This window comes from Aptenodytes forsteri, unplaced genomic scaffold (assembly GCF_000699145.1).
Source record: "Aptenodytes forsteri isolate BGI_AS27 unplaced genomic scaffold, ASM69914v1 Scaffold369, whole genome shotgun sequence".
In the NCBI taxonomy this organism is placed as follows: Eukaryota; Metazoa; Chordata; class Aves; order Sphenisciformes; family Spheniscidae; genus Aptenodytes; species Aptenodytes forsteri.
Window position 1 is genome coordinate 264,731 of NW_008794965.1, and position 25,396 is coordinate 290,126.

Below are 25,396 nucleotides of genomic sequence, written 5' to 3' on the forward strand. Positions count from 1 at the left end.
ACTGAGTATCTAATGGGGGGGGGGGGGAATCAAAGGTATGTGTTTTGGGATGCTTCAGTGAGGATGTACTGTGGGAGCACGGCGGGGTGGACAGCATGAGCTGGGAGACACCTTAAACTGATCAGTGTTTTGTTTTTACTTTTAGCCTTTACTAACCAAGGGTCACCTTCTCCTTCGGAGGTGCAGCAGTAATTTTTGGTGTAACGTCTTCTCTTCCAGCCCTGAATCCCGGCGCAGCTGAAGCGACTGCAGGCACTTTAAAGATGCACGCGAGCGTCGAGGAGGAACTGGAGAACGACAAGCCAAGGTCGTGGTCCGTCGTGCAGGTAGGTCACCGCTGCCACCTCAGGCCCCGTGTGCAGTGTGCACCATGCAGCTTTCTGTCTTATGTAGCTTGGGCAGAGAGATTTGGCGTATTTCAGTGTATTGCAGGTTTCTTCTATGAAGGCTGTTCTAGCCCGAGGGCTGAAATAAGTGGTCATGCAATGGTTTGCTCCGTTAACCTTTGAGCCCTGCTATGCTCCATGGTCAGTACAGGTCTTGGGTTATGCTCCCAGCGCTCTCTGAGAAGGGGGTAGGGTTTTTTTTGCTTCTGAATGTCACGCCTGGGGCAGGACAGAGTTCGGATGTCCTGTGTGTTTGTACTCTTCTCCTGGCTGGTGCTCCTCTATCTTTGTGCTAGACCACTGATTTATTTTTTTCCCCACCCCTAAGAATCCATATAACAATAAATGTTCATCTGTCCCGTCTTGTGGATGAGGGGTCAGGAGAGCGATGCATTTTCTCCTTGGCTTCTGTGGATGGAAGACGTGTGCTTGGAAATAACACTCTGGTTTTCCATTATGCTGTTCCAGATTTTTGAAGAAGAAATTGGGTCTCATACCAGAGCGAAGCCATTTTATTTGTAAGAAACGAAGCTCTATGGTTAAGCCTTAGTGAGCAGACTGGCGGGGAATTCATTCACCCAGTTCATGGCTGTGTGATAAATGACAGTGTCCCCATGGAAATGGGGATTTTCAAATCCTAAAGTGATTTCTACCCAGCTTGTGGCATGCCTGGAGACTGCTTGTTTCTAGACTTTATTAAATAATCAGCATTGGGAGTACAACTGGACTGATGCTGTTTGCTGTAGCTTTCCTGACACACTTCCAGTTCTGCAGGCTAAATCCAGTCTGTTAAACTGGTAGGAATAAACTAACGGACCCTGCTGTAGCACGTGATGTGCTGGGATCCACGTGCACCCTCAGCCTCCGAGAGCTGTCCTCCTTGAAGCTGCCCCAATTCATTGCACACAAGGTGGGTCCTCAAACACCTTATGGCAGTAATCTTGCAAACGCAGTGAAGGTTGTTGCTCTCTGGGTTGTCTTACCATTATAGATGGAGAATTCAGCAGGAGGAAGAGGGTGAAGCTTTTGTAGCTTCTCTCCGACTTGGTAAACAGAGTCGGGGCCTCTTGGGAGGGAGAGTAGGGAGAAGGGAATTAAATTTTATATCCCTTGGTATTTGCCACTGAAAGATAGTAATAATGTATTTGGATGCTTGGTGTGGAAGGTCACTGGGTAAGTGGGAAGGATTCCTTTGTGTTACATCTGCAGAAAATAATGTCGTTTATTACTCAAGGGCTTGCATCCAGAGACAGATCGTGGCATTGTAGCAATATGTGTCATCCTCTCTGTGTGCTCGTGGTCCTGCGCTGGCACACGGAGGCTTTCCAATATCTTCTTAGGGAGCTTTAAGAAGCTATCTCAGGATCTCTGCTCTAGGACTTGGCCCCTTTCTCTCCACTCCTCCTTTCTCCCCACCCTCCTCTGGTGTCCTCTCCCTCCCAATTCATTTGTTTTTAAAATGGTTGTGCTATTGTGTGCATCAATATGCACATAGCCCGTCTTGTTTTTCTCTTGGACTGAAAGTGCAAAGCAAATCTGTTTATGGTTTTGGTGAGCTAATTCTTCCCCACCCTAGATTTTTAAATAGACTCTTTCTTTACCAAGCTTGCGGAGCTTGCAGGATGTATTGAAGTAATGGGAAAAATATGTTGTGTGTTAACCTTCCTTTTTTGTAAAGCTTTGTTTACAACACCCTATTCCTAGCAGTGCATTTGGGAAGTGCATATCTGGATGCTGAAGCAAGTAGAAGACTTTGAAATAAGAAAATGGGAATTTAATGCATTCAGGGAGGAAATGTTTTGAATTTTCAACTTTCAGCGCTTGGATTGTGGAGCAAAATCTAGTGAGCTGTGCTTAGTTGTCCCTTCAGTTATTTAACTTCCCTTCCCCTCCTGCAAATCCCAGTTCTCAGGCTTGGCTGTTCCCTGGGCTGCCTGTTGCCTTCAGACAGGCTCCTCCAAAGCCATTGTTGACTCAGACCTTACAGATGAAGGTAAGAGCAGCAAGGAATGCTCTTGACCTGTAAATAGTCCGTTGGATTAAGGGCTCGGTATGTCACTGGTGTGTTGGAAATGTTATTTTTACCTCTTGATTTCGTCCTTCCTATGAATCAATCTTAGACCTGTCTGTTTAGGTTAACAACCTTTTCTACATCCTTGCGGGGGTTTGCAGAGCACCGTCCTGCTCTGTGCACAGCGGTTTCACCAGCGTGTTTTGGTTGCTGGGAGGCAGAGCTTAGCTCCGCTACGGGAGCACTAGAAAAGCCCCAGGGACACCAGTGTCCGCGACGTCCAGCCGGTGGCTTGGCTCCCAGCACTTGTGCAGGAGCTCTCCTGCAGCCTGCCCGCCTCGCTGCTGCACCTCCTCTCCTCAAAACCTGGGCCGTGGCTATTATTTATTTCTACTGCAAAACTATGAGCTGCTTGTGACTGGCCACGGGGCGGGAGCTATATGTGGAGGTGGCCACTACATGTGCAAATGCACTTCTCCAGCCTGAGCTTTGCGGGGCAGATGTTGGCTTGGCTGAGGCCTCTGGGTACTCCTGTAACATAAATAAGCAGGAGTAGGATTTCAAAGCAAGCAAATTTTTGGCATAGTTGGTGTCACGCCTCTTCATCCCTGTGTTTAGGGCCCATGGATCTGGAGGCCCACGGCTGCTAGTATGGTCTTGTTGCTAATAACCTACTGGAGGTGCTTCTGCTGAGCTGGCCCTCGCAGAGGGCTGAGGGGTTCATCCCGGTCAGACGGCGTGATTGTACTGAAGACAGGACCCATGGCGTGAAAAGCATATGGTGCTTTCACAAAACCGGGTGTTCTGCGTGAAATCTCTGGTCCCGGCTACAGCGTTGAACGTGCTCCTCACCGGGGTTTATGGTCAGGTGTTGCGGAGCGACAGCAAGGTCTTCTGGTGAGTAGCCTTAAAGCAAAATGGGCTGGGGCAGGGTTACCGTGCTCACACGGCTGTGATGGGCTATTCCGCCGAACAGCTGCCTCTGCTCTGCCAGTAAAGAAGAGATGGGGAAAAGATATATTTAATTTCCCCACCCTGAGAGAGAAATTTTTCCTGAGAGCAAATGTTCACCTGCAAATCTGCAGCAGAGCGCAAAGTAAAGAATTCCCCACTCGAAGGCTTTGCAAAGCAGAATTGTCCTTTATCCATGTAATTTGGTAGCGCTTGGGTTTTTTTCTGTGACAGAGTCTTAGTGGAGGCGAAGTTCTCTCTTTTTTTATCTTCTCTCTTCCTGTTGAGCCAACAGAGTTTGGTGCTCCCTGGGAAGGTGATGGTTGGGGGTTAGCACTGAATAATGCTCATCGCTCCCCAGGCAGGCGGCTGTGGCCCTGAGCGTGGAGCTGTGAAGCTGTTCTGGGAACTGACTGCAGTGGTCTACCTCTGTTTTCACTTTCATATCTCCCCAGTCAGTATGTGTAACTGTAAAGTTTTCCCAACTTGCAGCTCAGACGCTGTTTTCCTGATGCCCTTGCATCCCTTTCCCTCACTCCTCCCTTCCTAGTCTTATTTCTTACTGACCTATCTGCTCAGGACATACATACAATATCAGTGTGACAAATTAAATTGCTTGTACCCAGAAAGATGAGGCCACTGGATGCTTAAACGCTGCATAAACTTCTTGGCTAGCCCCGCACTGACTGTTTTGACTCCCCCCTGTGCAGCCCGCATTGTACTGCGCGAAAGGCAAATTCTATGGCCCTTTCCAAGCCTATTGCCCAACACTTTCACTATTTATCATCAGCTGAAAATTATCTGAGTGCTGTAGATATCCACGGATGTGGTTTGATTGTCTGTTGTATTAAAAATTCCATCTGTCTATCAGAAGGATTTGGTTCTGCTGTTCCTGTTTGCATGTGCGTGGGCTTCTCCCCGTGCTGGAGGTCAGAGGGGTTTGGGGCACGGAATGATGCTGCAGCCCGGGCTCTGCTGTTCCTCTGGGCTCTCTGAGCGAGGCGAGCTGTCCCCCAGGAAGGCATCGGGGTACGTGGGGAGGTGGTACTGCTGGGGCACCAACAGCAGCCGTCCTCACCCCACAGACTTGCAGGAGCAGCCAGCCTGGATGCTACCGAGATGCCTTCAACCAGCCCTGCCCGGTGAGGGTACCCTGAGGGTACGGAAGGCTCCAGCGAAGGCCGTTTCTAGTTTCTGTGAATGGACTGGGGTATGCTGAGAGATGCTGTAGGCAGATTTTCTTTAGGAAGGCAAAGAGCTGTGCCCGTGGCCCATGAAAGCATGGGTAAAGTGCATTCGGGTTTTTTTGTAGCAACACAAACTGATGGCACGCCAGGTTCAAGGAGAGGCCTCGTGCAAAGGGAAAGGCTTTTTGATGTTTGGCTCAGTGGTAAGGCTGCAATATTCTGTTTCATCCAGAGGTATTTATGAACGAAGATGCAAATCCAAGGTGAAACTCAGGAACTGGCAAGCTCTTCCTCACTGGAGGCCACCCTTCAAAACAACGTGATTAACTGCGGAGGAAAAACACCTCCTTATCTCCCACCTTGATCTGGAGCCTTACAAACACTTTGGTGGTTCAGCTGTCTGCAGCGCTCGGCGAGTTGTCTGTTCCAGCACACTGAACATGCTGCAAGTTTTATTTTATTTTATTTCCAAAACAACCCTTTGAGCGTGTTGGGCTGGAAGGGAAACTCATAATAATTCTCTGTGCCAATATAATTCAGCATAATCTCTTGGCAGTGCTTTTGTATGCAAACTGGGAAGGTTTCTGACTAAAGGTGACCCATTAAAAGGATGATCTCTGATAAATAACTAGACTGGGGACTCGCAAGTCCTGGGTTCAATTACTTGCTTTGCTATAAGCTTCCTGTGACCTTGGGCAAGTTATTTAAAATTGCTCTGTGCCTCATTTCCCTTTCTGTAGCACGTCGGTGACAGCATTTCCCTTTCAGCCAGGAGCTGTGGCAGTGGGAAGGCGGTCCCTACCCTTTTCCATAGTCAGTGTGTGAAGAACCCGGATGGAGTAGAAAGCATGACTATCTCATGGGCCTTTCTTCTGTTCTCCTGGGGACAACAGAACAGGATGATCCATTTAAATGGTTTTACAGATGCCCAGAGCTCTTGCTCTGTGAGATCCTGGGGCTCCCTGCATAACTGCAGACATGCACTAGCAAGGTGATTGCTCCTTGAGCGGAGAAGCCTTCCTTAGCATCACTTTCAGTTTTTCTTTTAGCTTTAAATCGACAGCCAGTTTGGGTAGGGCAGGTTTCTGGTGCTCCTTTGGCCTCCGCATGAAGTTTTCCTTTAATGTAGTCTTCTGTGTTTGCTCCTGTGCTGCCTTTCTGCTTTAAATCCGGGTGGATGCTAGGGAGAGGCGACAGCTTTGTGAATAAAGAAGAGATGCTGGCATGTGGAGCTGCTCCCCACTGCAGCGTGCGGACGTACCTCGGGCAGATTGTTTCATCTCTTTCCGCTTCGGTTTCATCTTTGCAGTGGGGGGTAACTTCTCTCCATTTCGGTTTCATCTTTGCAGTGGGGGGTAACAGCGCTGACCACCCCTTTTACCAATTCCTAAATGGTGAGAGGCTTTTCCACATCCCTGAAACGTGCTAAAACCTCCTGGTTGGAAAGGCAGGGGGCTTGCTGGCTCCCGCGTTGTGTCATGAAGACCCCTTGCCATTCCCATGGGATAAGCCCGTGGGAAGCCTCCACATGACAGCCACATCCAGGCATTGGCAGGAGCTGCCTCCAGCTGCCTGTGTTTCAGGTGCAGCAGAGCTGCAGAAGGAGTGATGCTGAACCGCCTTCGTCCTGATGGCATGCAGCCCCTCTTCCCTCTGCAAGAGCCTGATGGTCCAGGGGTAGATCCAGGAGAGCCGCTGGCCTGAGACCCCCGCCCCGTGTCAGCACCTCCGGCGGCGGCTGAGCTCCAGCTGGTGTGGGGTGCTGTGGTTGAGTAGATGGAAATGAACGTCTTTGAGACATGGCAGAAAATCAGGCCTCGTGGTGTTTGTGGGTGGGTAAAAATGCTCCTGGGGAATATCTGACTCTCCAGAAATAACGAAAAATACAGATATGTGTATTTGCCTCTGGTCATATAGTTGGGTTCAATGGCTTGTGCAGGCTGTTGAGAAGTACACCAAAGCAACTTAGCAGCAGAATGTAAATTGGGGCCAGCTCTTTCATCTTTGGTGTGAATATTTGTTGTATGAAGTTTTTATCACCTGTGCAAGAGGCGTGGCCCAGCAGCTGGGAAAATCCATCCCTTTTGGACAGAAGCTTTGCTTTCATCTCCATTCTGCCCTTCCCAAGAATGAAAACCCCAAACCCTTTCCTCTTCAAGGTATCTTGAGTTATTTAATGACGTGCCGGGTGGGATGCTGTGAGGCTGGGCAGCTGGCAGCTCGTGCTGTTCGGGGCAGGATAACAGGTTGGGGCTGCTTCTAGACCAGGGGGTTGTAAACCTCAGACTTCAGGTAGGTCTGCCAGCTATTCCCTTAGACTCTGCCTGTAGCTGGGAACCCTCCCGCGGTAAAACTGTGTCTTGAACAGCAGGCCTGACACTGGTAAAAGGGAAGAAATCATACTGTCGATATAGGGGATGTGGTATCTTCAGGTGCTTATCCTGTCTAACCACCTTCTTCTCCCCTTGCGTGGCTTGTGTGAACCTCACGCTGGCACAACGCACATTTAAGGCCGTAGACTTTTCCCTAAGTTGTGGGCCTTCTAATTGTTCAAGCTGCTTTGTACATTGGGGAGGGTGAGCTCCAGGCTGGCGTGCATGTGTATGGAAGTTCACACGGACGTGTGACTTCCGAGAGCCTTCAGAGTTGTCTCCTGGAAGATCCTAAAAGGAGGTGCTCTGGGGAGAGGCTCAGCAAGTGTCCCTTGGGGAGAATCTAAAATGCCATGAAATAACTGCTGGCAGAGGAAGGGAGGGAAGAGGAGAAGATGCCAGGCAACGAGGAGGAGGCTAGCAGCAATGCCCTAACGTAGATGATCCCTGGTGAACAGTTTCAGAACACCTGTATGCTCTGGGGGACGGCAAGTGGTGTGTTGCTCACTGTAACTCGAATATCCTCCTGCGAGCAAGGCTTGGCCGGCGGGGAGCTGCAGTCCCGTGGGACCTTGCCCAAGATGGCAACTTGTGTAACCTAAAATGTGAGGGTATCTTCTTCGCCAGCAGCTTTTCACCACTCACCAGCACTTGCCAGGTGGTGATGAGACTTGTGCCTGATTTTAGAAGGGGGGAGAGGATGAAGGGTACAGATAGCAGCTGGCCCTGAATTTTGGGTGCCGCCCCTAGTGATTGCTGAGTCCTTTTGATGTGAAAGCAGATGGTCTAGAAGAACCTTAAAAAGAGTGGCAGTATAGCTCTTCAGTGTTTTGGACAGTGCTGCAAACCACTTTCCCAGCTGTCACTGGGAGGTATGTACAGTTTTACAGCATTAATCCAGGGAGAGTTCACTTAACGAACTCTCTCGCTCGGCTGCTCTGCCTGATCCTGGCCACTTGGGTAAGCAGCTTGACGCAAGGATTCGTGTGATTGATCTTAAGAGCATTACCCTTGCGGGGTTTCACTGCGAAGCTACCTCTTCTGCTTCTGACTTGATTGGGGATGAGTCCTGCAGACTGTGAACACTTCTTCCCCTTGCTCCCCCGACACCATAGACATCTATTTGCTTAATCTTTTGTCAGCAAGTGATTATGGGCTTGTGTATGGAGGGAGTTCCTGCTGTCCTGAGCTTTATCCAGCGTGACACGCTGTCATTTTGGTGCAATATCATTGAGATGCTTCCAAGTCTGCTCTCTCCCAGCCCAAGGAAGAAAGCAGATGCCTGGAGGACTACGTTCTGCTAACGTGGCTACGATTTGGACTGCTGCCCTAGAAATGAAAGGCTCCATCATGCCATTACCAAGCCCCCGAGCCAGCTGGTCATCCCCATTCCTGTATTTGCAGACTGCCTGCTGACAGAGCAGAAATATTATTTTTACATTATGGTCCCCTGCGCTGACTCCTCCTGCAGTTTAGTTTATCCTGTTGTTTTCTTAGTTACGTTAAGCAGATTTAATGATATATACTGCGCCGTTCACCCTAATGATGATGAACGTTTTAGACTGGTGTAATGAAACCACCCTTCATTTCTTTCTGAAAAAGGAGGAGGAAGTCTTGTTTTCTGTTTGTCTGAGGTTGTAACTTAGGCCGTGACGCTTTTGGTGGTGTAAATCAGAAATATTTCTGTTATCCATGGTATACTTTGCAATGAGAACTTTCCCATGCTCGGTTGAAGGGCTGGGAAATTTTAGTTCCCTGAAAGACAGCTTTTCTCCAAAGGCTTCAAGATAAATTAGCTCTAATGAAATGAGAGCCTTCAAATAGGCAAACTGATTTTTTTTTTTATTGACTCATTTCTTTTCATGCCTTGGTTATTCCCTTATTCCCCTGGAAGGATGCTGTTCCCATCCTGCTAGCCCTGCACCCAGTCTCGTCTAACTCGCAAACAATTGTTTGCAAAGGGTGGGATGATTTCAAGAGGGCAAAATGCAGCAGTCGGCTCTCCTTTAAGCAGCGTAATGATAGAAAACAGGCACAAATCCTTTCCCTTTTTTCTCCCATCGCTCCCCTTTATGTCACCTGTCTGCCTGATTTGGGCAAATAAAGCAGCTATTAGTAAACTCTATTTGCTGTTGTTAGAGGAAGGGGCAAAAAGTCCTGGAACCTGTCTACATTTATGGTGGGGTTTTTTTTTTTTCTTCTTTCTTTTTTTTTTGAGCAATTCATCTGGATTTTTGAAAGAAGTATTACTCAATGGTCTCTGTAAATTACACAAGTGGCCAGAAAGCTGTTCTGTATCCATGCAGCAGAAGTTTATAGGAAACAGGAGCTTGGTACTGATAGGCAGCTTCGCCTGCCTAGTGAAGAATTGATGGAAACTCTTTGCTGGGAGTGGGGGGGTTGGCCCAGATGTCCTCCAGCGGTCCCTCCCAGCTTGAGTTGTTATGTGTTTCTATGGCACCCGCAAAGGCCCCAAAATAGGACACTGGGGAGCCGAGCCAGCAATGCGGCTGAGCAGCGGCCTTAATTCTGCAAAGGGGGCTGCGCAGAGCTCTTTGGAAAAGCAAGTGGTGTCATTCTTTCAAGGTGAGCCAGCACCCGCTTGTGGGGACGGGACCGAGGTTTCTACCACGCGGGCTGAGATTGTGGGAGCAAGGCCCAAACACACGTGGCAGGAGCCCTTGGTGTTGGCACGTCGCTGTCAAAACCCAGAGCTCCCGCTCTCCTCTGCGGGACTGTCCTAAGCAGGCAATGAGCTGGGGCGGTGGGGTGGTAGCAAGTCTCTTTGCACTTGTGTGAACATATAAAATGTTCAGAAAACTCATCTAATACAGCTGTTGGAGATGCACTAGTAACTTCACACCTGGCTGCACGCACAGAAAGCAACCCGGGCATTTCCTCGGGTTGTAATTTCTACAGGTGTATTTTTGAAGCCTATGGCCAAGACCTGAAGATCGGTTCGGTATGGCTTGGCAGTAATTGGGCAGTATTTGCATAATAATAGTAATTTCCTTGTTCTCATTTCCTAAATTTGGTTTACAAGACCATGCTGCAATGTGACTTAAAGCTGTAAGTATTTGTCTCTGTTGGCAGTTGGAAATGTAGTATTAGCTGTTACTCTTTACAGAAATAAGTGCTCAGTGTTGGAGCTAAATTGAATAATATAGTGGTGTTCGTATCTTAATCTTCCAAATAGCGCTCTTAAGTTCGCTCCATTGATGTTTGAAAGGCTTAAAAATAATAAACTCCATTGTATAGAGCTTTGAATACAGAGTGGAGGCTTAGTAATTGCTGGCATTTCATGGGCAGACTCGCTAACACATGGCGAGGAAGCAATTCTCCCAGTGTGCCTGATTTTTTTTAAATTAATCTCCTTGTATCAAGGCCTCGTGATCCACAAATTAATAAGTACATCAATATTTTGAATAAAGGCTTGCAGGAGAGCTCAGTGCAAAACCCCAAAGCCTTTACTTGGGTCATCATACTGTTTTAGAACACCTCTTGTCTTCCTCATCAGTCTGCCGAAAGCTCTTTCCATCCCCGAGCTGTTGAGCAGGGTAGGTGGAATGGGCTGGTGAGCTCGTCTTCCAGCCAGTAAGAGACTCCACCGGCTGGCCATCATCAGAGAGCCGAAATCCTGAGCCCGTGTCCCCTGTAGGAAGGTAACCACCTAACTCCTAACCTTCCACTCTTCACAGGAAGGGGAAAAAAGCCAAATATTTGGTGGTTTATTTTTTTTTTAATGGTGTTCAAATTGAGGTCCCTGGGGAATCGAGTGTCGAAGGGAGAGCTCTGAAAGCAGGGATCTGGCTTTGCTGATTTTCCTTGGAAGATGTCTATAGTTCCCCTGCATCCTTGAGAATAAATTTTTAAATGAGGAGTCACAGAGGGCAGCTAAGGAAAAGGTTGGTTAGACCAGCAGACATGATTTAAAAAACAAACAAAAAATCAGGAGAGGGAGAGGAGGAGAACATGATTTGTTTATCACAACTGTACTTGAAACTTATTTTAAATGTCTGTCTTCTGAGAGCAAGGAAATTCCTTTTGCTTCCAGCAGTAAATAACTGGGATGCTTTTAGCTCACAGCTGACCTACAGAGAATGGTGGGTTTTCAACTAAAAAAATAATTGACTCTCCAGTAAGGACAACCCATTCCAAGTGTCACTAAACAGCTGGAGAAAGAGAAGAGTCCTGACAAGCATGGTTCAGATCACAAATAACCCTTGAACTTTGTTCTGTATCTCTGCGTACCGTCCAGGGTGGCTTGACAAATGGTTTTGAACAAATACAGTTTTCAAACCAGAGAGCAGATGACAAGGGTTGCGTTTGGCTGGCAGGTGCGCAATTCGGACGCCTGGATCTTGCCCATGGAGATCTCGAATGAAATCCCAAATCCATTTTTCTCTTACTATCAATCCTAAAAGAAATGGTGAGTATTTCAGAGAAAGGGAGAAGGTTGTCCCCTGTGAGGTCTCAGGGATCAGTGGATGAGGGTTTGGTGGTAGGGACTATGTACTTCTCCATGCCTGCTCTTCTCGGCAACTGAGTGGTGGAGCACCTAATGTTAGCTGCGGTGAGGAGGACTTCTGAAGCTCAGCTTCCCATCAGGCATGTCTCAGCAAAGGGTTTGGCCGTTAGGATGCTTAATGGTCTGCCCTAGTCCATGCCAGCAGGAACTATTGGGAAGTGACTAGATGTGGAAGTCTGTCACTTATGTAGGTACTAGAAAGGAGCTGGACTTCTTTGGAAAATGGTGTTCCAGCTGAAGGAGCTGGAAACTTGCCGGTCTGACCATATGCTTCTGAAGTTCTTGTGGTTCAACGCTTTAGGCCAGGGTATTGTCTATTTAAGGCAATGGAAGAAAACCCTGTGCCACTCTTGCAAAGTAGGTATGTGAACTGTAAGCATCAGGACCAAATGGTAGTTCTAGAATTAGATGGTGTCCCTAATTTCCCTCTTCAGTTTTAAGTGGATGCAGCATTCTCCACTTACAGTCTCAACTGTTGTGTTGCATTGTTGTATGGGTTTGAACATCTGCCCCTTCCAGCCACAAAAGTGGCTGTGTTCCAGTGATGGGTGGTTTCTTTCTATTCAGGGATCCTCTGAGGCCTGGAAAAGCTTGAGTATTAGGCATGACATACTGTCAACTGTTGCAGATCTCCTTGGCTCCCCTCCTCCCAGCATCTGCAAGGTCAGAGTTAACCGTCTTGGTTTGTCCATGCACCATGCGTAGCACAGAAAGACCCTGGCCCTGCCAGCTGCTGCTGCTGAACAGGGAGTGGGACCTCACCAGAAACCAATGCCGAAAACATTTGTGGTCCCAGCCTCTAGGAAAGGGAAGATCTGTCGTCAGCTCCTTAGGGAGGGCTGTGTTGCTGGGACCACCCATAGCACCCTCGCTAGTGGATGCTCATCCTCCATGCAGCACCTCTGCTTTAGCGGTGTTGTCCCACTGCGTGGCAGGGAAAGGAGCAGGCAAAGCGGCCTCTGCAAACCTCTGCAGGAGTACTTTGCCCGGCATTAAAAATGGTTGGGATGCTAGAGCAGAGTGGGGGGAGACAAGGTGCCGGTCCCACGCAGGTCTCTCAGCCCAGTATTTCTTTCCCCCGGCATTGTGCTGGTGATTGACTGTCGTTCGCTTGGCAAAAGCCTTTTGAATATTCATTTGGCTGACGGGAGATGAGAGTACGGTAGCTGCTTGAAATCAGCTTGGGGAGGGGAAGCAAAGATGACTGCCTTTTTCTTGCTACTATTGCTGCTTGAACTCTCTCAAATGCATACTTCACATGGGTAAATGATTGCGGAGACCTCAGCCTAACAAACAAGCCTGGTCTTGTAAAGCAAAAATTATAGTGCCTGCATACTTGCCATCCTCATTCAAAAGCCCATTCCTCATTAATATCACTTTGTACATATTATTGCAGCTCGAAATGCCATTCCTCTTCTCCCCACCCATTTCCTTGACTGGCTGTGACATACAGGAACTACACCCAGTGCTTGACTTGCCTCTCCTGACCTTTTGTAACTTGGCTCCAAACTCCTTTTTTTGGGTCTTTTGCAAAACACTGTCAGAAGGGAAAAATCCTTTGTTAAAACACAGCCAACTCCTGCCTCAACGTGGAACAGTTTGTTCTGCTGAAAGAATGAGCCAGTTCAGTGAGCAGAAAAACATTGCCATAAACCAGCGGATTCAATAAGCTGCAAAAGCTATCGGCTGTGCTCAAGGTCTGAAAGAATGACTCTGAAGCAGGATCCACGGGGGAGGGGAAAAAAAAAAATCCACGATCCCAACCTGCCAAACTCCGTTTCCTTACTTTCAGCCCAAGTATTTTGCAGTTGTCTTTTTGGTTATAGCAACTGTAAGCGGGGGAATGGGAGCTGATGCTGAGCCAGAACGTAACGCAGCGTTCAAAGCTAGCATATTGGAAAAGGGCACGGTAGATGAAGTAATCCAAAAATGCTCAGCTGGGAAGGGGCTGCAGCACTGTAGCAGTCTTCAGTCTGTGCTGCAGATGGGCTCCAGCGCCCTATGCTTGCTGTCTGGTACTATTTAGTAGCTCGGTTTAGTCCTTCCCACCCACATCTTGTTTTAAAGCTCTGGACACTCTTTATTTCCCTGGAATTGCTGCGGGTCTGTCCCTTAGGTGGCCGCTCAGTAACTGGTGATCAGCCTGTCTTCAGCAAGCGTTTCTTCATTGCACAAGGACTTGGATGCTCGGTGAGAAAACCGTGTGACCCTCTAGCAGGCTTTTGGGTTTGTGGTTCTGCAGCGGGATCGTTTCGGTGCTGGTATAAAAGCTGACGCTGGTTTTCTTTTAGCAATAAATGTTGTGCTAGCATCTAGAGCTGAGGTTCCCGAATCTGGGGTGATGGCCCCTAAATAGGGTCACCCATATGGAGGTGGATGTGCAAACCTGGAAGTGGGGTCGTGAGCAGAAGTGCTTCAGAAACACGGGCTCAGAGGCTTCCCCCAAAATGACTCCTTGGGACTGGGCAGGCTGCAGCAGCGCTGAGAGCACGGTGGGCTTCTGCGCTTCGCGTGCTCTGTTGCTATCGGGTGCTCATACCTGTGAACTCCTCGCCAGCTTGGCCGAGAGTTTCCTGCTGATTTAAAGGACTCGAGTACCCTTGTCAGAAATTTAACATGGACCAAGGTCTACCTCTGGTTCTCATTTTGCTTTGGGAACCGGGAGTCTTTACTCCGAGCTCGCTGATAGTTTTTTGGCTTGGAGCCAGTTCAGCAATTTCAGATAATAAAAATACAAAGAAGTATATTTTAGGTGTAACCTACCCCTTTTCACATGCATTCCAAAGGGCTGCGTCTGCCAAAGCTGGTCTTGCCCTACCTAAATGGTGATGCTTGATAATAAGCTCTAAGCGTGGGATTGCAAGGCGTGTAGCAAAGTTCGAACGTGGTGTGGCAGAATATTACTGACCTGCGTGGGGCCGTTTGAGGTGCCTGTGATCAAGCTGCAATCACAAACAGACCCTTGTCAAATTTAACATGGACCAAGGTCTACCTCTGGTTCTCATTTTGCTTTGGGAACCGGGAGTCTTTACTCCGAGCTCGCTGATAGTTTTTTGGCTTGGAGCCAGTTCAGCAATTTCAGATAATAAAAATACAAAGAAGTATATTTTAGGTGTAACCTACCCCTTTTCACATGCATTCCAAAGGGCTGCGTCTGCCAAAGCTGGTCTTGCCCTACCTAAATGGTGATGCTTGATAATAAGCTCTAAGCGTGGGATCGCAAGGCGTGTAGCAAAGTTCGAACGTGGTGTGGCAGAATATTACTGACCTGCGTGGGGCCGTTTGAGGTGCCTGTGATCAAGCTGCAATCACAAACAGATCCCTGACAATGCAAGCAAAAAGAAGACCTCCTAGAGAAAGCACAAGGGGCTGAAATCGGAGCTCCTGTGCATTTATAAACACGACCGATGCTCTCATACTGTCCTGTTCAGGCACAAACCAACCTGCTGGTATTCACCAGCTGAGTGCGAGGTGATGGGAGACCCAGATACCGATGAGCTGAGGGACTTCTTGAAGCTCCGTTAATGCTGTCTGGTGTCCTCTGCTGGTAGCGTTAACCTCGGAGCTGGCTCTGTTGAGAGATGATTATCGGTCTGCTGGACCTTTTCCTTTGGGGGAACGCCAGGAATGTTTTGCAACATGGGCAAAATGTGAGGATTGAAGCTACGGAGGTGGGTCCCTGGGATGCTGGGACTGTGAACCCTGCTAAGGTAGTGTAACTCGGAGTAAATCTGTAATGAAGCCTCTATGCCAAAAGAGATTTTTATTTTTTTTGGAAGATGTTAATGGTATGATTGCATAACATTTATTTTGTGCTCAATCAAATGGATGAGGGCAGAGGAAAAGGAGTGAGTGAATTAATGCTAGTGATGTTCAAACAGAAGCATGCAAAGCTCCAAGGGATGATCAGTGGTTTTGTTTTGATGTGCGTTGTGGTTTTTTTTTATTCCTGACATTTTCCTGAAATATAGCACGCAGGCTTGTCTCTAAGGGGGGCACATTGCCAATAGTCTAAAGGTTATATTATCCTAGTGACCTATTTTTATACTCTAATCGCGTTCTGTTTCAGCCACCCCTTTCTAGCCTTCCATCTCGCTCGGTTTTGTGCTCATCTGAAAAAAAGCAGAGATAATTACTGTTAGTCCCCGGGTGCTAAGGCAGCAAGCCAGCCTCTACCCAGGTAACGACGGCAAAGGCGAGTTGCTGCTGTTTTGGAAGCTCGAGAGCAATCCGAAAACACAGCTCGTAAATGGGTGACGACTTGAAACAGGGCGATGAGGAGTGTTGAGGGGCAGAGGAGAGAGGTCTTCTCTTAAAGGCAAATTTTAAATGGAGAAGTACAGCAGTTTGTAGAAGGGCAAAATTTTGATGAATAGCTCTGTTTAACTAGCCTAAATGGGAAAGACGCTTTTCTACTCTAGGCCTGCCAAGTAATGGAGAATGAATACGATTGTTCGGTCAACTGGCTTCCACTGCCTTTAGACTGTACACGCGCTTTCAAAGCCAGGCTTAAGCTACAAAGCACCCTGACCAGTCGACATAAAGAGAAATTGTTCCTTAGTACAAATGTTGACTATGTGATGCTGCTTGAAGCTCGAAACTGCTGAAATTTCTGCGTGTGTTTGTACATTTGTGCAGTGCAAAATAATAAGATGCGAAGAGGCTTTTCTTGCCTGCGTGGCTTCTCTTGGGTTGTGGTTATTTTACTGCTGGTTGCTTTCCCTGTTCTTGTTGAGAGCACCTGAATTGTGAGTGCCTGCAGTGTTAGTGCAGTAGCGATCTGCTTTGGAGGGGAAAATCTCATTAACTGTTCATTCATGGGAGCTTGCTGTCCCGTATGGGGTTCAACCCCAAAAGAATTAAGTGTGTCACGACCTTGGTCTGGGTTATGGACCAGCTCTGGGTGGCAGATGCTACCTACAGGTGCCAGCCCTAGGCAAGGGCACGGTGTGGAGATGCACACCGCTTGCCAGGAGCCAGGGTGATGCTCTGCTGCTGGTGTTTTTAGGCTGCTGGAGATGATCCCATCCCGTGACTTCCCTTCCAGCTGCAGGCTTTGCAAACAGTTACCCAGGGAGGATGGCTGGATCCCAGCTAGCCGGGATACACTGCCACAGACTGGGAATAGAGGAGCTCAACCCTGCCAAATCTTGCCTTTTCTTCTCTGTTAGAGAGCCATGCTCGTGCAGCTAAGAGAGGTCCCGTCCGCACCTGGGAAGTTGGGATTTGCTCTAGAGAGGTGGGCTGATCACTCTAATTGCGTCTGTCCGTAGTGAACCACAGGGATGTCGCCTGGAGAGGTCTTTGCCAAGTTGCCGGAGTGTGTCCATCCACATAGCGTGTCCCTGGGATGGATTAGCAGTAGCTGCCCTGTTCCTGGCAGGGGACGGTGCCCTCGAAGCCCGTTGGTGATGCTGCTGCATGCCCTTTCCCCGTGCTTTGTTACGCTTTTGTTGTAACCAAAGCCTGTGACTCCAAGTCTGTGGCGATGAAACCCAGGTTAGAGTTGGTGTGGGGCAGCCTCTGGTGAGGGAACAACCCTTTGCCCCTTCTCACCTGGGTCTGGAGAGTGCAGGAGTCTTCAGCCTTCCTCTCTCCTGCCAGCCCGCGCTGGGTACGTTTTGGCAATAAATTAATAAAACTGGTGAAACTCCTACGTGACTTGTCATGAACGGACTCCAACTGCAGAACAAATGTTAATGCCCAACTGAAGAGAAGTAAGAGTCCCGGGACTGGTGTGGCTGGCAACAGGGGCAGCCATGGGGCTGTGCCCCTCATACACCTGCACTCGCTGCTGCGTGGACCTGTTTTTCCTCCCCTCCCCAGCACCCAGGTAAATGCACCCAGTCCCAGGCTACTGAGCTGGCACCCAGTGCTGCCCAGAGCAAAGTGTGTGCCTGCCGTGCCGGGGGGGACCCGCTGCGAAACACGGTGGGATTTCCCTCTGGGGTGCTTGGTGGTGGGAAGGGGAAGGCAGCTCAGCCCTCGGGTCTGGGTGCCGCAGAGAGCACCCGCTCGTTGGTGCTGGCCACAGGGATCTTTTATCTACTGACCTTTACTTGCTAATTACCTGTGGGGAGTTGGGAAGTCATCATCTGTGGACTTCCCAAAGACAGATGTGCATCTTCTGGGCCTGGCTGGAGGTAGAGCCTAAAGGGGAGAGACAAAAACTCTCAGACGTCAACTTTTTTTCCTCCTTTGATTCCCCCTCCATATTATGCTATCAGCCGGGGCCTGCAGAGTTTCAGCTTAAAATCAAACCGCTATTATTTAAAGTGCCAATATTGTGCTTGGCTTTGTATGAGACAGAAACATCAACTTTGTCCCTGACCTGGGGAGTGTGTCTGCCTGCCTAGCAGGCACCGAAAGTGTTGAGAAAACTGTTATTTTATTTCTATTTTGGTGTTGATTTTTTCTTTTTTTTTTAACTGAGCATTTACTTTTCAGCAGAGCTGCATCAAACACCAGAGCCCACAGTAGAGCACGTAGCCATCCTACGTGTCCACGTGGAGCCTTGTCCCCAGCGTGAGCATAGGGCACTCAGGAGGTGGCTGGGCTGGGGGTAGAGAAGGGCGGCTGTCCCATCGTCCCCGTGCCTGGGCGGTGGGACCAGAGCTGCTGTGCCCGGCTGTGCGCTGCCTGGCCGGTGATGCTGCCTGGTGGGTTTTCTGGTTGTTTCTAGGCGAGGTTTGCAAAAGGTCACAAAAATTAATCTTCTAACTGGGGACCTTGGCACTGTGCAGAATGAATGTTTTGCATTAACAACCGAACTCATTAATTCACTGAAACATTTAAAACCAAACCAGTTATATCCAGCCAAGCTGGAAAAAGCTGAAAGTTCGTACTCAGCAGTGCAGATTTCGAAACCTCCCTTTGTTAATCTCTGCAGAAGTAAATTTTCTGAAATTGCTAAGCTCACTTTGACCGATCTCGGCATTGTTTTCCTCAGCAGAGGCAAAGCTGCTCTGCAGAGGGTTAGCGGTGTGTACCTGGACCTGCCGGTGGGGACGGGAAGGCTCCTGTGCTGGGGAGGAAGGAGGGCTGGTACGGGAGGTGTTGCAGGAGGGGAATGCTCATAGCAGCACTGTAGGTTTTGGGCTGTGTCTAGCAGAAATGCTGCGCTGTTTTCATAGATTAGGACCCCAGATTTAACAGTTTCCATTTTCCTCCTCTATTATTATTTTCTGAATCGCTAGGGGTAGTTGAAATCGTAGCCTAGCACGTCTTGTGGTGTTCCTTCTGCTTGTTTGTAAGCTGGAGGTGGGTCGCTAGCATGTGGCCTTTGTGGGCCTCCTACACGGAGGAGAGACGAGCAGACCCGGGCAGTGCAGGAGCCTGCAGTTCCCCCGTCCTCACCACTGGCTCCGAGTACGGGGCTTGTCACTTCTGAGCCGCAGCCCTTGAGAAACTGATGGGTGGCCACCAATCTGGCTGTCCCTGTAGCCATGACATGGTGACAACAGCGTAAAACTGCATCTACCAGTGGAGCAGAGCTTTCCCGTGGTGATTTTTTTAACTGTTTTAAGTTGGGAGCTGTGCAGACAAGCAATCGCGGCTGTACATCAGGGAGGGGGAACCACAGCCCAACCCAAGCCGTTCACCTGGGTTCGTGCCTGCCTTGTGCAAAGGCCGGGCTGCTCTGCCCTGTCACGGGAGCGGGGTGTGCACAGTTGTCTCACTGTCCGAACACACATCAGCCCCAGGGTCAGTTCCTAGTGCTTTAGATAGGAGAGAAATGTACCCCCAGCCACGTGCTGGGCTGGGATCCGGCCTGGCCAAAGGAGCCTTTGGGCAGCCTTTCCCTTCCAGCATTAGTTTCTCTGGGAGCATCGCTGGGACTGAATCGGTTTGACTCTGCTTTAAGTCAGTTTTCCCTCAAATTTCCAACAACGGTGGCAGGTTTAGGTGCACAGGTCATTTGACCTGCTTACTCTGCTACCTCACTATTAAATTAGCAGGTATAAATTAAATAGGAACCATGAATTTAAGTACAATCCCTTTGTCTTCCTGACTGCCAGCTATTCCATTCAGCTAATGTCTCTTTGCTCCAGTTAATCATAAAATAATACATGGCTGTACAGCTTGGTCTGAGGCATTTGCAGTGGTGGTATACGGAGCTCCATTGTAAGGCTGTTTTTTAATTAATTAATTTTTTCTGCCATTACTTACCCTATCCATCAAAACAGCCGTGCTTACTTTAATGACGGAGAAATCGGTGAATTATCCATTCTGTTATATATTAGTGGTGTATTAAAGTATTAGTGCATTCCAGAAGGTGAGCAGTGAATAAAACATGCTCCGCATTACTTTACCTATCCATCAAAACAGCCGTGCTTACTTTAATGACGGAGAAATCGGTGAATTATCCATTCTGTTATATATTAGTGGTGTATTAAAGTATTAGTGCATTCCAGAAGGTGAGCAGTGAATAAAACATGCTCCGAACATGTGGTTATGCAACTGTTCCATGGAAATGAAACGGACAAACAGTACACTTGATTAACTTTTTTTTTTCCCAGTAAATTGGCACTGTGATTCACTTCCAGCTAAATTTGCAATCTGTGTTCTCAGGTGGCATTAATATTGGAGCCCCAGCAGGAGAGCTGTGGCGGCTGGGGCCGCTTTGATTGCATTTTTAACGAAAGTTGTTGGAGAGAGCACAGAGCTCGATGCAAATGTGCTGGTAAATGAAATGCAGAGCTTTTAGGTTCTCTGTAGGTGGGTCAGGCCATTCACATTTACCCAAAAGAATAGTGACGGCGTGCTCGGGAGAGGCACTCCGTTAACGTGGCACAATGGGGGTCTTTGTGTATCTCCGTTGCTCTGTATCAAATTTACTCTGTTGACAGATAAAAATCATCTTTTTGATATCTGGTGACTCCATAAACATTAGGTAAGATCCTCCTGGGCCTCGAGCTGTCTCAGTAATGGAGGCTCTGGAACTGGATCTCTATCAGGAGTTTGCTGGAAGTGAAAAACCTTGCAGAGGGCCCAGCAGTTTCTCCCTGGCCTGTGTTAGAGCTGCAGAATAGAATTAAATAAGAATTCCCTTTTACCGTTGCTTCCCTGACATGAAACTCCTTTCAGCCTTTAAAGCTATATTTTGTAGCCTTCAGGCTGGTCTTATTGTTTTTTTCCTAATTGACTCGACTTGGAAAGGTCATTGTACCCTGCTAGATTGTGTAATATTTAACTTAGCATCAAAAATGAGGATCTTGGGATTGGTGTCAAATGGATGCTGTTCCCCTCTGAATAGCAAAGCCCATTCATAGTCATCCAAGTATTCGACTTGCTAATGCTAATGCATAACTTTCTGGCCCTCTGCAGAGGGAAAGACTAACCACGAAAAGGTGGGATGAGAGTGGCATAAAGCAGGTATTGAGAACACGCAGTTCGCACTGTCTAAATCAAGATCGCAGCTTTAATACCTTTTTTATTTATAGATTTTTTTTTTAAAGTTATAATTTCTAGCCTTTCACGAAGCTTTAGCATAGCAAACAGTCTTTTCTGATGCCAAGTTCAGTGATGACTAACACTATTTACAGGACTGTTTTGTAATCTCAGATCAGCCCACATTAACGGGAAGTTACGTTTTCCCATCAGTCGTTTAAATGGTGCCTGAGAGTTGCTGAGGCCAGAATCGGCCATCTAGGCTCTCCTGTTTGGAAAAAATGATGTCAGCTTTCAGAACAATTTTTTAAAAAACTTCTAATGAAGTTAGGGAGGTCAAATTGTACTTCCTCCATTTGATTTTTTTTTTTTGCATTAGGACCTTTCATTCCTCTGTTCTAAAAGCTACCGACAAAAATAAGCAGAGGAGGTATTGCATAAGCACCACAAAGTCATTTGCCCGATCTGCATTTCTCAGTGCATGAGATCAGCTCAGAATATCTGATATGAGAAAGCTACTGGTGCGCAACTGCTGTAATGGATAGGAGTTACCTCTGTGAGTCATCTGATAGGATGGTAAGTTGGTCTTTTTTTTGTTTTTAATTTAAGTTCAAGTTTTTATGAGTGTTTTTATAAAGCTCAGTTGCCGTTAGTGCAAATCCCAGGAAAATCTGGCACCGAGTCTTTGTAATATGAACCAGTGCGTCCATATGCTTCCAAGTGACCTTGCAATCTGGAAAAATACCATTTTATCCCTGTGTTTAAAAGAAAAAAAGCAGAGTTGCTGTATAAAAGGTTGACAGAGGGGTTAAGGCAGAGATGTTGCTCCCTCGGATGTGCTGCCCTCCCTGTTGTTGCGACCGTCACCAGGCAAGTGACTCCTGGTGCCAGCTACAGCAGACAGCTTTGCTGCCCTCGGGTCGTGATCTGGGGCACCGAGCATCCGCTGTGCAGATGGCAAAGCTACATCAGGCCAGGAATAAGGTTGTGGCTAATGCCCTGGCCTTCCACAGGCTGGAGCAGTTCGGGAACTGCTTTAGCTTCAGAAAAAATAAAGAAGAGAAAAAATTATTCCTTTTTTTTTTTTTTTTTAAACTGTGACAGATCTCTGGTCACCCCAAGCCCGGCAAAATGGGCTCGTGTTGCAGAGAAATTACTCTTTCTTCGGAAATACCCCCAGCGCACTGAGTCACTGAGTTGTGTGAATGCCAAGAGCTGCAAAGGTGGTGGGAGGGGGAGGCAACAAGTGTGTGATGCTGCCCTTGAGTTTTGGGGCCTTACTTTCTCTGCAGCTCCAGACAAAGACTCAAGAGATGCTGTTTAAACAGTAACGAAGCATGCACGGGGTGGGGAAGGAATCTCACAAATACTTTGCAGGCTTGCTGAGCGAGGAGGGCTAAAATACGTGGACCTGGCTGCAGCCTTCTTGCTCCCTGCAGCAGAGCTCCAGGCGCCTCTGCAGGCAGAGGCCCTTGGCACGGGCATGGTGCTTTGAGCTGGCGAGAAACTTCCCGATAGGATGGTTGAAAATGCCAATTTTGAAGAAATTGAAACGTTCTGTGGGGAACGTGTTGATTTTTCGTCAGGTTTTTCTGATGGAAAACAGGCGGCTTTCCGAGGGTGACCCTGCCTGCTATCACCTCCTGTGTGCCGCTGAGCCGGGAGCCTGGGCACGCAGGGAGCCCAGGCACGGTTCTCCCTGCCGAAATACTGGTGATGGGTCTTGGCAGGGCAGAGCGAGGGGAAATTTCGGCACTTTTCCTCTTCAGTTGAGAATTTGATGCAGGCTGTAAAAGAGGCATGTTTGTGTGTTTGTTTTTAAACAGGTAATTCACAGGTTGTGTGTGTGAAAATACAGTAAATCCAAGGTCAAGTTAAATTTTTCCAGCGAAAGAGGCTGAAAATGATTTATCGAGTGAAACAGTTAAATACCAGGACAGTTGTGCTTTGTCTAATGCCAAGGGAACTAACCCCTCCTCCCTCTCCTTGTCCTCAGGTTCAGTGGCAAATATGAACATTTGTCAACATTTGACAACAACTCTTTTGGACATCATGAATTTGCTGGAATCTAGACCACAGAGCACTTGCAATAGCGCTTTTTAAATTTTAATTTCATTAAAGTGAAAGAAAAATAATCATCTGGATCAATTGTAGTCATGGCTAGCAAAAGAAAATCCACAACTCCCTGCATGATACCAGTAAAAACACTGGTGCTTCAGGAGACTGAACTGGACGCTGTAGAAGGTGATCGTGAAGGAACGCAACAAGATGCTCCTGTGGAAGGGCCAACAGCTAGTGATGGTGGTGCCAGTAACAATAATAACGGAGCTTTGTCTAACGGGCACCGCGGTATTGCTGATAGTGACACTTATATCTGCAAGTCTTGTGACTTTGGATCTCAAGACGTCCATCACTTCTTTGGGCACTTGGACTCTGAGCACTTAGACTTTAGCAAAGACCCTGCGTTTGCATGTGTTGCGTGCAACTTTCTGGCAAATAGCCATGAAGGGCTCTTGCACCACAATGCAGAGTTGCACGCCGGCGAAACAAGCTTCATCTGGAGGGTGGCTAAGCAGGACAATCATACAATTGTGGAGCAAAGTCTCTGTGAGGCCGCCAGTAGCCATGACCTGCCGGGAGAGGTCTCTGAAGAAGGGGTGGACGGCCAGTCTGAAATTATCATTACCAAAACCCCCATCATGAAGATAATGAAAGGTAAACCGGAGGCCAAAAAAATCCACACGCTGAAGGAGAATGTGTCAAGTCAGCTGGGCAGTGAGTCAGAGGTGAAAGACGGAGAGCATTCATTCCCAAACGGGTCTGTGCCGGTCAGCCAGCCCACTGCAAGTTCGACAAAATCATCTCATATAGTGAATGGCTCCATCATAGGAAACGTGCCTGTTCTGCAGGCGGGTGTTGCACAACTTGTGTCACTGCAGCAGCAGCAACCCCCGTTGCATCAGCAACTACCTACGTCCAAGTCCCTTCCCAAGGTGATGATCCCCCTGAGCAGCATTCCGACGTACAATGCCGCCATGGACTCCAACAGCTTCCTCAAAAACTCTTTCCACAAGTTCCCTTACCCCACAAAAGCTGAGCTCTGCTACTTGACCGTGGTGACGAAGTACCCAGAAGAGCAGCTAAAGATCTGGTTCACTGCCCAGAGGTTGAAGCAGGGCATCAGCTGGTCACCGGAGGAGATCGAAGATGCCAGGAAGAAGATGTTCAACACTGTTATTCAGTCTGTGCCGCAACCCACCATTACAGTTTTGAACACGCCACTGGTTGCAAATCCCGGGAGTGTCCCCCATCTTATTCAGGCGACTTTACCGGGCCATGTGGTGGGGCAGCCGGAGGGGACGGGGGGGCTGCTGGTCACGCAGCCCATCATGGCAAACGGGTTGAAGGGCACCAGCTCTTCCTTCACCTTGGCGGTGACTTCTGCCCCCAAGCCACAGCCGGCAGCGCAGCACAGCACAGTGAGCTCCAGCAACGCGTCGGGGGTGAAGGTGGTCAACAGCGGCCAGCCGCTGCTCACCGCCTGCCCGGCGATCTCCTCGCAGACCTTCCTGGATCCCAACGTGTACAAAAACAAGAAGTCCCACGAGCAGCTCTCAGCCTTGAAAGGCAGCTTCTGCAGAAACCAGTTCCCTGGCCAGGCCGAAGTCGAGCGGCTGACAAAAATCACGGGCCTTTCCACCAAGGAGATTCGAAAATGGTTCAGTGATAGGAGGTACCACTACAGGAACATGAGAGGCGGCCGGGCCGTCTTCCCTGGAGACAGCGCTCTCGATTCCCTGCCCGAAATAGCTTTCGACATCTCACCCAGAGGAGCCGAGCTGAGCCCCGCAGCGGCAGCGGCCACACCGGCCCCTCACCACCCACCGCGGCGGCAGGCATGGCACCAGGCGCCCGACTTCACGCCGACCAAGTACAAAGAGCGGGCGCCGGAGCAGCTGAAGGCTCTGGAGAGCAGTTTTGCCCAAAATCCCCTTCCTGCGGAGGAAGAGGTGAACCGCCTGAGGGGGGAAACGAAGATGACACGGAGGGAGATTGATAGCTGGTTCTCAGAGAGGAGGAAGAAGAAGGTGGCGGAGGAAAATAAGAAAGTGGAGGAGGCGGCTCGGCAGGAGGAGGAGGAGGCGGAAAATGGCGGCGTGGAAGGGGAAGACTCCTCAGATGAACTGAGGGCCACGAGTGAAAATGGCTCAGTCGATGTCTCCAGCAACAACCCGAACTCGGTGGAGCGGAAAGTGAGTCCCATCAAAATCAACCTGAAAAACCTCCGAGTGACCGAGTCCAATGGCAAAAGCGAGTTACCGGGGGCCAGTGCAAACGAGAAAGGGGATGGCAGCTCCAGCCGGCCGCCCACCCCTCCAAAAACCAAACTGAACTTTAAAAAAACGGCCCAGCAGCGGCATCTGCTGAAGCAAATGTTCGTGCAGACCCAGCGGCCCACAAACCAGGAGTATGACGCCATCGTTTCCCAGACGGGCCTGCCGCGGGCCGAGGTCATTCGCTGGTTCGGGGACAGCCGGTATGGCTACAAGAACGGGCAGCTGAAGTGGGCA

General features: G+C 48.7%; 1 protein-coding gene across 1 annotated transcript in view; it reads left to right on the plus strand.

The window, feature by feature from the left end:
- Positions 1-25,396, plus strand: part of ZHX3 (zinc fingers and homeoboxes 3) — a 35,159-nt gene that overhangs the window by 5,225 nt on the left and 4,538 nt on the right. Inside the window, exons 2-3 of the mRNA XM_009275526.1 lie at positions 220-326; positions 22,822-25,393. Coding sequence (XP_009273801.1) covers positions 22,982-25,393 — 2,412 coding nt within the window. The 5' untranslated portion in view covers positions 220-326; positions 22,822-22,981. The remainder of the gene's footprint in view (positions 1-219; positions 327-22,821; positions 25,394-25,396) is intronic.